This window comes from Doryrhamphus excisus, chromosome 8 (assembly GCF_030265055.1).
Source record: "Doryrhamphus excisus isolate RoL2022-K1 chromosome 8, RoL_Dexc_1.0, whole genome shotgun sequence".
Taxonomy (NCBI): Eukaryota; Metazoa; Chordata; class Actinopteri; order Syngnathiformes; family Syngnathidae; genus Doryrhamphus; species Doryrhamphus excisus.
In genome coordinates, this window is record NC_080473.1 from 21854182 (window position 1) to 21867944 (window position 13763).

General features: G+C 39.2%; 1 protein-coding gene across 8 annotated transcripts in view; it reads right to left on the minus strand.

Moving 5' to 3' along the window:
* Positions 1–2181: 2181 nt before the first annotated feature.
* dock10 (dedicator of cytokinesis 10) overlaps positions 2182–13763 on the minus strand; it is a 77907-nt gene continuing 66325 nt past the window's right edge. For 7 of the 8 annotated variants that reach the window (XM_058079072.1, XM_058079069.1, XM_058079070.1 and 4 more), the window contains 16 exons: positions 13446–13583; positions 13189–13371; positions 13004–13114; positions 11528–11743; positions 11386–11443; positions 10869–10970; positions 9159–9265; positions 8963–9085; positions 7605–7718; positions 5505–5651; positions 5234–5444; positions 3597–3787; positions 3420–3520; positions 3219–3357; positions 3030–3102; positions 2182–2913 (listed from right to left, as the gene is read on the minus strand). In XM_058079072.1, coding sequence (XP_057935055.1) covers positions 2858–2913; positions 3030–3102; positions 3219–3357; positions 3420–3520; positions 3597–3787; positions 5234–5444; positions 5505–5651; positions 7605–7718; positions 8963–9085; positions 9159–9265; positions 10869–10970; positions 11386–11443; positions 11528–11743; positions 13004–13114; positions 13189–13371; positions 13446–13583 — 2070 coding nt within the window. In that variant the 3' untranslated portion in view covers positions 2182–2857. The remainder of the gene's footprint in view (positions 2914–3029; positions 3103–3218; positions 3358–3419; positions 3521–3596; positions 3788–5233; positions 5445–5504; positions 5652–7604; positions 7719–8962; positions 9086–9158; positions 9266–10868; positions 10971–11385; positions 11444–11527; positions 11744–13003; positions 13115–13188; positions 13372–13445; positions 13584–13763) is intronic. The other variant, XM_058079074.1, reaches the window with a different exon arrangement.

The following is a 13763-nucleotide window of genomic DNA, read 5'->3' on the forward strand; positions in this document are numbered from 1 at the left end:
AGTAGATGCGTTCCTCCTGAGATTCCCATAAGGGTTTTCCATCAATACAGACGCTTCCTGGTCCTGGTCCTGGTCCTGGTCCTGACGCAGCGCTCTGTTCTCAGCCTCCAGCTTCTTGATCTCCTGCCGCATCTCCATGATCACCTGCGCCAAGCCGCGGGTGCTCTCCATGGTGCTGCTGCTGCGTTGCCAGAACCACGGCTTCCCGAATACCGGAGGAGGAAGTGGCGTCTCATTGTGCTGCCGGCCTTTCAACATGCTGACTTCCCACCCCCTCGGTCTACACAATCTGGGTCCGGATCTTGGTGCATGTGCCTGCAAGCCCGTAGCGCCGCTCGCGTACACGGCCGGAGCTCAGCCCTCAGGGAGAGGATTTTATTTATTCATCAGCAGGCGGCCGGGTACTGTTTCTGGAAAACTAAGCAGGGGTCCTACCTGGCACGTGGAGATCTAAATCCACATCGGCTTTGTGGGGCTTCTCAATGGACTATGGGGGTCCAGATCTGTCCAGATCCAGACTGATGTACCTCTTAGGATAATTAGTGGACTGTCGGTACCACTAAGGTGGAGGTACGGTTCATTACATCATCTTACATTATCGTTCATTAGTGATGAGTACAAAGATATTTTATGCTGTAATTATATTTTATAATAATTATTAAATAAACCCGGATTGTGTCGCAAGTGAACAACGGCAATTGAAGAGAAAAGGGCGGGGTTCTGAATCTACTTTTTCCTACTTTTTCTATGCCTAAATGCTAATCTTGTTTAGTTCAGGACTACTCCTAATTGTTCCAATTCCGTACCACTCATGAATGAGGAAACGCTAGCTCATTCGCAAGCTATCAGTGCACTCACAAGGCAAGCTTGGCAACCCATTGGAAATTGCAGGACATTATTATATACAACAGTATGATATATAGACACTCACGGTGTCACTAAACTCATCACACAGCAACTTAACACTAAATTGGGGGGCTGCAATGACATCAGCCTCCCTCTGGGCTCCTCTGGAGCATTGGAAATTGTAGGACATTATTATATACAACAATATGATATATAGACATATAAAATATGTACCTGTCTGACTCATTTCTATTTTTTAAAAATAATTTTTTAATCGTAATATTAAAATATTTTTCTACTCCATTTCTGCTATTTAAAAAAAATAAATCAATTGATTTTTATTTTAAATTAATTTTTTTTCCATGTCTGCTTTGTTTTTTTAAAATATTTTAATATTTGTTTTAATAATATTTTGCCTTAATTCCCATGTTACAACTTTTCCTCCAGTCTAACAAAAAATACAAATTTATTATTATTATTATTTTTCAATATTATGACTTTAAAAAATATCAATTTTTAATATTTCAACTTAGGTCTGCACAGTGGTCAAGTGGTTAGCGCGCAGACTTTACTACTAGGAGACCCGAGTTCAATCCCGAGTTAGTTTGATTGTCTATATTAATAATTAATAATTGTAATAATTAATATTTGTTTTAATAATATTTAATAATGTTTTGTAATATTGCCATTAAAAACAAATAATTTTCTTTAATATTTCAACACTATGTTACAAAAATGACTAATATTAGGAGTTTTTTTTCTGCTTTTTTCTGCTCCATTTCTGCTATTTTTTTAAATAATTTTTTCAATCGTGATATTAAAATATTTTTCTACTCCATTTCTACTATTTTTAAAAATAAAATATATATTTTTAATTTTAAATTAAATTTTTTCCATGTGTGCTTTGTTTTTTTTTAAATATTTTAATATTTGTTTTAATAATATTTTGCCTTCATTCCCACGTTACAACTTTTCCTCCAGTCTAACAAAAAATACAAATTTATTATTATTATTTTTTTAATATTATGACTTAAAAAAATATCAATTTTTAATATTTCAACTTAGGTCTGCACAGTGGTCGAGTGGTTAGCGCGCAGACTTTACAACTAGGAGACCCGAGTCTATACGTGCCCTGTGATTGGCTGGCTTGACAATCTGGTTGATCCTTTTCCTAGCTCATGATTGGCACCTGTCAAATAAAGAGCTGCCTGTAAGCAACCTGAGCCACCCACAGTCGTCAAAGCCGTCCATGTGAGGCAGACCGAAACCCAATCAGCCCCCCCCGCCCCCCCGCCAAATAAAGCACAACAAGCCTACACAACCATTACGCAATAATCACTCATTAACAAATTTTTAATTTCAATGTTATACATAAAACATTTTTTAAAGTCAGCTAAACAAATATTTATATGTATATTTCATTAAAAAAGGAACATTTCAAATGTTTTAAATATTAATATTTCTTATATACAATTGAAAAGAGTAACTAATAAGAGTAAGAATGCATTTTGCAGCATAAAAATGTTACAAAAGCTTCGTTTTGGAGCGCTTCCGCTTGCTGATGTCGGGGTCGCGTTAGCAAAGGGTACAAATTAGCGGCGTGGAGCTGCGGTACATTCAAAACACCCCGTGGAGGTGCCTTCAGCTCGTCTCCTTTCTTAGCTTACCTTTGTTATTGTCCAACGTTGACAAGAACCAGCGAAGCCACGTGAAGGCGCGTGAAGGCGGAGCTCGGTCGGGACGCTGTACTCTAAAGGGGCGGCGCTGTGGCCAGAAGGCGCGCGTCGTCTCCAAGTTAAGTCACATGTTTTTCGCTTTGTCGGAACCGAAACTAACAGAACCAAACGGATCCACCCACCCCACCCCCCCCCACCCTACCCCCACGTTCAACGACAGGACAATAGCAAGACTAGCACGAGCACAGTCTACACACGTCTTCTTTTCTCCGTCTTCTTCTTCTTCTACCACAAATAAGCACAAGACAGGAAGTCCTCCACTTCCTGTCCGCCTTTTAGCCGTTCAGAAGCCGCTGTGGCGCTCCGTTCCGGGTTGCCTTGAGTGAGGGATCTGGAAAATAAAAATAAAAGCGTGTAAACAATGTACCCCAAAAATGCTTCAATTAACACCAAGCTGCGGCTGTAGTGAACCTCCTGATGTATTTGTGTTGACATGACACGACATACCGGTTTTAGAGAGAGCGGAAAGAGAGCTGTTAGAGAGAGAGTTGGCGCTGGAGGCCAGAAGACGTTTGGGCAGCTGCAGGTTGGAGAAGAAGAAGAAGAAGAAGAAGAAGAGGTAGAACGACAACGATGACGTGACGTGACAGAGAAGGAAATGGAAGATGGAAGACGTTTGCGGCGCCGAGGCCAGACCTGCTCGTTCATGATGGCCGACAGCTCGCTCAGCATGTCCCTGTAGTGGGCTCTCATCTCCTCCTGGTACTCCAGCTGGTCCTCCTTGATCAGACGTTCATTCACGTCCAACGCTTGGCCGCAGGCTTCGGCGAACTGCCTGCATGGAACATCAGCAGCGTGTCATGCATTGTCTTCGCTAAGAAGATGGTCTGGCGCTACCTGAAGATCTCCTTGAGCAGTTTGACTTGGTTGTCTGGATACTTCTTGGCATTCTTCTCCTCTAAAAAGGCCCGAGCGTAAGCCATGGGGCCTGCGTTCACCTGCGAGAGCGAAGCTGAAGTCAGAACCCAAAGCGGAAGCTCCGCAGAGTTGGAAGCGTGAGAGGAGAAGACAAACTTTGGCGCTGACGCTCCCCTGCAGTTTGAGCTGCAGTCGGATCATGTCCACCTCCTCCATGTTGCACAGCTGGTTGAGCTCGGAGACCTTCCGCGACATCTCGTCGATGGCCACCTCGATGGGGTTCATCTCCGTGCTCTGCTGCTCCACCACCTGGATGCGCTTTTTCAGGTAGGGGAAGCTGGAGCTCGCTACAAAAAGACAAAGAAAAACCAAGTATTTTATTTTATTTTATTTTATTTTATTTTATTTTATTTTATTTTATTTTATTTTATTTTATTTTATTTTATTTTATTTTATTTTATTTTATTTTATTTTATTTTATTTTATTTTATTTTATTTTATTTTATTTTATTTTATTTTATTTTATTTTATTTTATTTTATTTTATTTTATTTTATTTTATTTTATTTTATTTTATTTTATTTTATTTTATTTTATTTTATTTTATTTTATTTTATTTTATTTTATTTTATTTTATTTTATTTTATTTTCATCGTTTTGGTGTTACATCTTGCATTGGGAGCTAAGCGATGGCACTGACCCACCACATCCAGCAGATGGAGCCAAAAAACAGTTTTTTCCATGTCCGCTTTGTTTTTTAAAAAATATATAAATATAAAAATATATAAATATATATATAAAATATATAAATACAAATTTGTTTTCATTATATTTTGCCTTCATTCCCATGTTACAACTTTTCCTCCAGCCTAATAAAAAATACAACTTTATTATTATTTTTTTAATGCTATGACTTCAAAAAATATCAATTTTTAATATTTCAACTTAGTTAGCATGCAGACTTTACAACTAGGAGACCCGAGTTCAATCCCGAGTTCATGTTCCAAAAAACATGCTAGGTTAATTGAATATTGTGATGAATATTTGAAAATATATAAATGAATATTTCAACTTTATTCTACTAAAGTAAATGGATTTTTCCTGGTAATTTTTTTTCAATTAAATTTTTTTAATCTAAATTTATGAAATTACATTTTTCTGGTAAAAAATATATATAACATATATAATATTAAAATATATAATATATAAAATATTTTTTCTTGTTACGCTACAACTTTTTCCTCTTAATATTTTGGCAGATTTTTTTTTAAGGGTGTTTTTTTTGTTTACTTGTTAAATTGTATTTTTTTTTAGAAAAACCAGCCACACACCCGGGACTACAGTGATGGCTATTACTTGGGAGGAGGCTCCAGCACCCCCACGACCCTTGTAGAAAACTAATGAATGAAGTAATATTTCAATTTTATTCTACTAAAATAATGGGATTTTTTCCTGGTAATTTTTTTAATTAAATTTTTAAAATCTAAATTTATTAAATTTAATTTTCCTGGTAAAAATATGACTTTTCTTGTTACGCTACAACTTTTTCCTCTTAATATTTTGGCAGATTTTTTCCACTTTTGCTGTTGGGTGTTTTTTTTGTTTACTTGTTAAATTATATATATATATTTTTAGAAAAAACAGCCACACACCCGGGACTACAGTGATGGCTATTACCTGGGAATATATAAAGTACATGAAAATGTATTTATTCTTATCCAAGTCTTCTGTTGGACGTGATTATATAATGCAGTACCTAGTAAATGGAAATGCGAATAAAGAAAGAATGCTGACTGGTTAAAATGGTGCGCCTCTTGCACTGCTCCTCCACATCTCCGTGTTTCTTCCCAGAGAGCGTGAAGGGCGTCTCGAACACAAAGCGCTTGATGTTGTGGTGCCTCTCAAAGTCCGTTCTTTTGTCCTGTTGTTCCTTCTCATCAAAGTAAGGCAGCACGTACGTCACCTGGATGTACGCAAACTTGGGGTCCAGGTCTTTTGGGTTCACCTGAGCGACAAAGATGGAGGCTTTAACTTTTCCGAATCACCACAACCTGCTTTGGCTTACCTTATTGGAATCTTGAATCATTTTCACATTGTCGGCTCCGAACTTATCCGAGTAGAGTTTCAGCAATCTCTGGGAGATTTCCGACAGACCGGTCAGCTTGGGCTCCTTGTAGATGAACTCCTTGCTCTCCTCCTCCTCGAAGAAACCCTGCCAGGACACACCGCCACACGTACAATCATGGGATGTCCCACAGCTTTAACACCGGAAATAGCGCTGGCCAAACCTTTTCCAGAGAGGACCACATAACCAAAAATGGAAGGATGCAAGGCCTACTTTAGCATGTCGGATAACGCAACTCATGAAGAGGTGAGATAGTATCCACTTGGGTCTTACTCTTGTTGGTTTTTTGGTTTTGGTTTACATTTATTCTCCTTTTTGTAATAATGCCATTTAAAAAAATTATTTGCTTTAATATTTCAACAGTATGCTACTAAAATGACTAATATTAGGAGTTTCTTCTAGTAAAATTATTTTTTTTTCTGCTCCATTTCTGCTATTTTTTAAAAAATAAAATACAATTAAAAAAAAACCCTTTAAATTATTTTTTTTAAATCGTAATATTACATATTTTTCTGCTTTCCTGATTTTTTCTACTCCATTTCTGCTATTTTTAAAAAATAAAATACATTAAAAAAAATACTTTTAAATTAAAAAAAAAAGTTTTTCTGCTTTTCTGGTGTTCTCTGCTCCATTTCTGCTATCTTTTAAAAACAAAATAAATTTAAAAAATAATTTTAAATTACATTTTTTTATCATAATATTAAAATATTTTACTGCTTTCCTGCTTTTTTCTACTCCATTTCTGCTATTTTTAAAAAATAAAATACATTTTTTTAAAAAAACTTTTTAAAAAAATGTTTTTCTGCTTTTCTTCTGCTCCATTTCAGCTTTTTTTTTTTTTTAAAAGAAAATGATTTTTTTTTAAATAAAAGAATTTTTTTTAATTGCAGAAATGGAGCAGGAAAAAGCAGAAAAGCAGAAAAAAAAATAATTTTACGATTTGGTATGGTACGTTTTCTTAAAAAACAAAATTACATGATAATACCAACATATTTTAACCGTGCTCCATGTTTTTTAAAGTAAAATAAATAAATAAAAACATTAAAACTTTTTCCCCATGTTTTTTCAAATAAAATAAATGTAATATAATTTTTTAAATTCTGCTTTTCTGCTTTTTTCTGCTCCATTTCTGCTATTTTTAAAAAATTTAGATTATTTTAAAAAAATAGCAGAAATGGAACAGAAAAAAGCAGAAAAGCAGAAAAAAATATTACATGATAATAACAACATATTGTAACCGTTTTCCATGTTATGAACTTTCAACTCTGTGCTGTTAAAATGAAGTTATTTTTAATCATAATATTCTTGTGAAATTAGCTGCGGGCAACAAATGGCCCCCGGGCCACACTTTGGACACCCCTGCCGTAAATGCTCCAATTAACATTCACTCCTTTCAATTATAATACAAGAGCATATAACTGCCAGGGTCTAAAAAAAAACACAGCCGTGAACAGCTGTGGCTGTAGGCAACCTCCTTTTTCATAACTATAGTTTTGTGTGATTTCACCGAATTCTACCTTTTAAGTGGTCATTTGCTGTAATTAGAGCATTTACGGTACGCTACGTAGAGCGTATGACTGCTGTCCTCAAGGCGGTCTGGCTGCACGTCGCCCCCTGGTGGCGTGATGACGTACTTGGACTCGTGTTTATTAGCTCGGCTCTCGTTTGTGGAGGAATAAGGGAGTCAAAATGGATCACAGCAAGCTTTTCACAAACCTTTCCAACGAGTGGGATTGGGGGGGGCGGGGTTAGACAGTTAATAGCGGCAAAACGGGGAAGAGGGGAGCAAAAGTTGTTAGCGCCGAGGAAACGTAGCAAACACACAAACAACACGCAGCCAAACTTACCGCCATCTTGGCATAGAATATAACACCAAAGGAAGAAAAGAGCAAACAGAGACATTAAAGAACACCGGCGCGGAGGTCATGTGGTCTACGCTGGCTGGCCACATCATTAGGTACACCTCCGCGTTCACGGCTATAGAACTAGCGACTGTACAATGCAGCGTTGTGTAAATAAATCCTCGTCGGAGTCCCTCACCTGTCCGTAGAACGCCACACGGTAGTAGCGTCCGAAAAGGCGCTTCTCCGAGTTCACCACCTCGGTCACCTTCAGGTAAGAGCGATGGATGTCGTAGTACAGCTCCGACAGCCTCTGCGGGTACGAAAAAGCAGCGGCGTCGACGTGTGAAGAGTTTTGGAAAAACAAAAAGGCTTCGCTACACATCTTAAAAATAAAGCACCAGTCAGTCCTCATTTGCTGTGACCCTAGTGGCGTGATGACATGTTTGGCCAATAAAATTGTCAATTTTTGCCAATTTGGTTAATGAGGCGCAGGTGCGCCCTGCACATTTAAAGTCAACGAGGCGCACATTTGACTGGTTAAGATTACACTCGACTGCGTTAAACCCTCTCACAACTTCTCTAATCCCGCTGTGCCACTTGTGGGAGGGACGGAGGCGCGGAGGCGCGGGTGCGCCGCGCTGCGCCACACTGTTCTGCTGTGGCGCAGGCGTACATATCACTGGAAAAACCAAAAAGCTTCGCTACACATCTTAAAAATAAAGCACCAGTCAGTCGTCATTTGCTGTGACCCTAGTGGCGTGATGACATATTTGTCCAATAAAATTGTCAATTTTTGCCAATTTGGTTAATGAGGCGCAGGTGCGCCCTGCACATTTAAAGTCAACGAGGCGCACATTTGATTGGTTAAGATTACACTCGACTGCGTTAAACCCTCTCACAACTTCTCTAATCCCGCTGTGCCACTTGTGGGAGGGACGGAGGCATGGGTGCGCCACGCCACACTGTTCTGCTGTGGCGCAGGCGTACATATCACTGGAAAAACCAAAAAGCTTCGCTACACATCTTAAAAATAAAGCACCAGTCAGTCGTCATTTGCTGTGACCCTAGTGGCGTGATGACATATTTGGCCAATAAAATTGTCAATTTTTGCCAATTTGGTTAATGAGGCGCAGGTGCGCCCTGCACATTTAAAGTCAATGAGGCGCACATTTGACTGGTTAAGATTACACTCGACTGCGTTAAACCCTCTCACAACTTCTCTAATCCCGCTTTGCCACTTGTGGGAGGGACGGAGGCGCGGGTGCGCCGCGCTGCGCCACAATGTTCTGCTGTGGCGTAGGCATACATATCACTGGAAAAACCAAAAAGCTTCGCTACACATCTTAAAAATAAAGCACCAGTCAAGCGGTTAGTTTGTTTTGTATTTTGTGTTTTTTATTCAGCAAATAGGCTAAGCTAGCATGCTGTTGTTGTTGTTGTTAAATTGTGCGTAGTGTTAGCACTGTAGCTCACATAGCTACGCTAGTATGGCATCCGTTACGTTCTCCGTTACGTTCTCCGTTACGGGCTCTACGGTACCTCACCAAGACCCACCTTGAAGTCTCGCCTCTTCTCAAAGACCACGATGACAGGCTTGTTGATGTCGGCGATGAGCTCGTATCGCTCCGACTTCCACAGGTAGTCCACACAAAGCTCCAGCTGCTCCACCAGGGTGTCCTGAGCGCGGCCACACATAAACGTCCATGAGGGAGCAGAGTGGAGGTTAAACCCAGATTGGGGTACCACCGACCTCAGTGTAGGGCGTGTCCTGCGTGCCGGCGTCTTCCTTCATGGCCCCCTCCTCCTTGACGTTGGGGCTGATGCACATGAAGGCCGCCCAGCCCAAAGAAAACGATGCTGGAGTTGCCACAAACGATGGAAAGGATGTCAGGATGCAGTTGATGAGCCAGACGGATCACATGACAGCAAAAACTGGATATCCTCATCAAGTTGGGCTTGGAAGTACCAAATATACATATATCTATTAAGGGGGGGGGGTGCATTTGGATATTATCAGTCCATTAACTTAGGTAAGTTTCAAGAAAATATCAGCTCCCAACTAAAAAAGGAGGAAAAACAGCAATCATAACTTTGTTTTTGTGACAACTGTAACAATACAAAAAAAATCCAAATAATAGTTTATTTACAAATACAACACCGTGTACTATTAACCATTTTGGAAGCCATTATGTCATTGTATGGTCATAAAAGTCAAGTAAAGTAAAGTCAAATAAACTAAAGTAAGGTAAGGTCAGGTCAGGTCAAGTCAAGTCAGGTCAAGTAGTCAAGTCAAGTCAAATAAAGTAAAGTAAAGTAAGGTCAAGACAAGTCAAGTCAAGTAGTCAAGTCAAATAAAGTAAAGTAAAGTAAGGACAAGTCAAGTCAAGTAACGTAAAGAAACGTAAAGTAGTCAAGTCAAATAAAGTAACGTAAAGTAAAGTCAGATCGGTAAAGTAAAGTAAGGTCAAGTCAAGTCATGTAGTCCAGTCAAATAAAGTAAAGTCAGGACAAGTCAAGTCAAGTCGTCAAGTCAAATAAAGTAAAGTCAGGACAAGTCAAGTCAAGTTGTCAAGTCAAATAAAGTAAAGTCAGGACAAGTCAAGTCAAGTAACGTAAAGCAGTCAAGCCAAATAAAGAAACGTAAAGTAAAGTCAGGTCGGTAAAGTCAGGTCGGTAAAGTCAAGTCAAGTAACGTAAAGTAGTCAAGTCAAATAAAGTAACGTAAAGTAAAGTCAGGTTGGTAAAGTCAAGTCAAGTAACGTAAAGTAGTCAAGTCAAATAAAGTTACGTAGAGTAAAGTCAGGTCGGTAAAGTAAAGTAAAGTAAGGTCAAGTCAAGTCAAGTAGTCAAGTCAAATAAAGTAAAGTCAGGACAAGTCAAGACAAGTCAAGTCAAGTCAAGTCAAGTAGTCAAGTCAAATAAAGTAAAGTAAGGTCAAGTCAAGTCAAGTCAAGTAGTCAAGTCAAATAAAGTAAAGTCAGGACAAGTCAAGTCAAGTAACGTAAAGTAACGTAAAGCAGTCAAGTCAAATAAAGTAACGTAAAGTAAAGTCAGGTCGGAAAAGTCAAGTCAAGTCAAGTAAAATAAAATAAAATTGTGAATTAGTTCATAATGAATCTAGCAAACAGCATTCATATTCATATAGGCAAGTAACCCTGCTATTGGACATTTGAAATCCCAAGTGTAACATCTCTAATAAAACATCAGGCACGGTCCCACCTGATAACCACTGATAAATTCCAGGCTTGACGCTCCCCAAAATGCTCCTTGGTGTCATTTTTAAGGGCGGCGTGAAAGTGTTCCGCTCAGAATAAAGCGACATCGCTGTATGTTTCTCCGTGTTCTTGAAAGCATCACAGAGCACCTGATAAGCACAGCCATGGACCCACTGCTTCCCCGTCATCCCACTGACGCCCCGACCCCAAAAACCCAGCCGGGCCCCCCAGGCGCACACACTCACTGTCTTGGTCTCGGGAGGTAGTTAGTAAGGAGCTACATTTAAACACAGGACTTTCTTCGGGGGGGACACTGGACATCCGGGCCTTGTCTGCTCTCCAGTAGCCTGTTTGGTAGGAAGGGAGGAGGACACATTTTTTTAAAGACGGGTCTCTTGGGTTGATCAGATGCATGCAGGAGATGCAACAGGGTTAGAATGAAGACCAGTGGGGACACGGTACAAAGAGGTGGCACGAGGACGTTAGGACCAGGTGGGACATTCGGATGCAAAGACGGAGACGCCCGATGATGCAAGCACACGTATGACCATTGCGGTGACCATGCTAGCAGAGAAGAGAGTGTGACTGGATTTCGTGGTTAGAATGTCTGAAGACACGAGAAATGTCGTAGTGTGGACAAAAGTACTGAGACGAGTCTTTTAAGCAAGTCCTTGGATGCCGATGCAGTGTCTCAATACTTTTGTGCAAAAGCGTGACAATAGTAAATCCATGCCGCTACGTCTTCTGCATGCGTGGACTCACCTCTCCTCTTCAGCGACTCGGCAATCAAAGCGGAGATGTGGATGTAGCACATGGCGGCCTGAGGACGAGAAAAAAAAAAAAAAAAAAGTAAAGTTTCCGACTTCTGAAGAAAAACGTTAAAAACGTATGAAACATGTAGAACCTCAGAGAGATCTCCGTTACGGACGTGGACCTTGGCCATGCTCTCCAGCCAGGTGCGTCGCAGCTCGGGGGTGCTGGCGTACGAGTTGGCCAAACTGTACTGGAGGTCCACCAGCATCTCAGGATCCTTCTCGTGCTCCTTCATCTGAGCCGTGGCCATCAGCACCGTCCTGACACGCTTGGTCAAGTCTTTCACCTCGGCTGGGAAGGGCGAATTCTGACGGACAAATGCACTTGTAATTTATGCTGGTTTTAAAGAATAAAATACATTTTTTAAAAATAAAATAATTTTTTTAATTGCAGAAATGGAGCAGAAAAAAGCAGAAAAAAATGATATTTTACAATTTGGTGTGGTACATTTTCTTAAAAAACAATATTACATGATAATACCAACATATTGTATTAGTTTTCCATTCATTTTCTATTGCTTTTCCTCACGAGGGTCGCGGGGGTGCTGGAGCCTATCCCAGCTTCCATGTTTTTTTAAATAAAATAAATAAAAAAAAAAATGTAAATTAAATTTTTTTCCCATGTTATTTAAAATAAAATACATTTTAAATTAAATTTTTTAATAAAATCTGCTTTTCTGCTTTTTTCTGCTATTTTTAAAAAATAAATAATTGTTTTCCCATTTCTGCTATTTTAAAAAAAAAATATATATATTTTTTAAATAGCAGAAATGAGCAGAAAAAAAAGCAGAAAAAAAAATTTATTTTACGATTTCAACTTTCCTGTGGTACATGTTCTTAAAAAAGAATATTACATGATAATATCAACACATTGTAACTTTTAAATTAATTTTTTTTTTAATCGTAATATTAAAATATTTTTCTGCTTTCCTGCTTTTTTTCTACTCCATGTCTGCTATTTTTTTAAAAATACAATAATTTTTTTTAACTTTTAAATTAATAAAAATGTTTTTCTGCTTTTCTGCTTTTTTTCTGCTCCATTTCAGCTATTTTTTTTAAATAAAATGATTTTTTTTTTTATTGCAGAAATGGAGCAGGAAAAAACAGAAAAGCAGAAAAAATATTTAATTTTACAATTTGGTATGGTACATTTTCTTAAAAAACAAAATTACATGATAATACCAACATATTGTAACCGTTTTCCATGTTTTTTAAAGTAAAATGAGAAAAAAAAGTCATTAAAATTTGTTTCCATGTTTTTTTAAAATAAAATAAATGTAAAATAATAGTTTTAACGACAAATGCACTTGTAATGATCTGACAGCACACCGATTGAAGCATTTTTTGCCAATTTGGTTAATGAGGCGCAGGTGCGCCCTGCACATTTGAAGTCAATGAGGTGTACATTTGATTGGTTAAGATTACCATCGACTGCGTTAAACCCTCTCACAACTTCTCTAATCCCGCTTTGCCGCTGGTGGGAGGGATGGAGGCGTGGGTGCGCCGCGCTGCGCCACACTGTTCTACTGTGGCGTAGGCGTACACATCACTTGAAAGCAAGGCTTTACCTTGAGCGGGGCGTCTCCGTTGGCAAAGTTGTTGACGATGGCCAGCGACTGCTGGAATCTGGAGCCTCCGATGCCAGCATCGGCTATCAACTGGCTGACGGCCTTGATCACCTGACATGTGACGTGACGGCATGAAAGCGGGTCCGTTTTAAAAAGCAGAAAAAAAAATGTGTGACCACACATACCTGGAGATGCGAGCGCACTATGGATTTGCCTTTAGTGAACTCAAAGTTCTTCCTCATGACAAAGTAGAGCAGGGCGGCTGCCTCCGTTTGGGTGGAGCTGGAGCGATGGTTGCAGCATTTGAGGATCTCGTAGCAAAGACAGCCGCAGAGGTCGGCTTTACCTTGGAAGAACGCGCTGGGGAACTGACAGGAAGAGGAGAAAAACGATGACACGCGTGGACGTGTGACGAGAATCAACATGGCGGCGAAGAGAAGACCTTTTGCACAAAGAGCCTGAGCGCTGCAAAGATGTGGCGCAGCGTGGCGGTGGATTGGTTGATCTGAAAGAAAAGCAAGTAGGTGTCCAGCACCTTCTTCATCAGGGCGTTCTGTCCATCATCCATCAGCAGTTGCTTCTGAAACATATAATAATAAGAAATGACATATTTGAAAAGCATTCACTAAAAAGGTACCCCCATTGTAAAGTAGCATTTACTGATGAAAACAGTCGGAATTATCCCAAAATACATTTTAATATTCAACACAAGCAAACACTGGTTATTGAAAGTGACAATGTATTCAAAGTGTGTACTTTT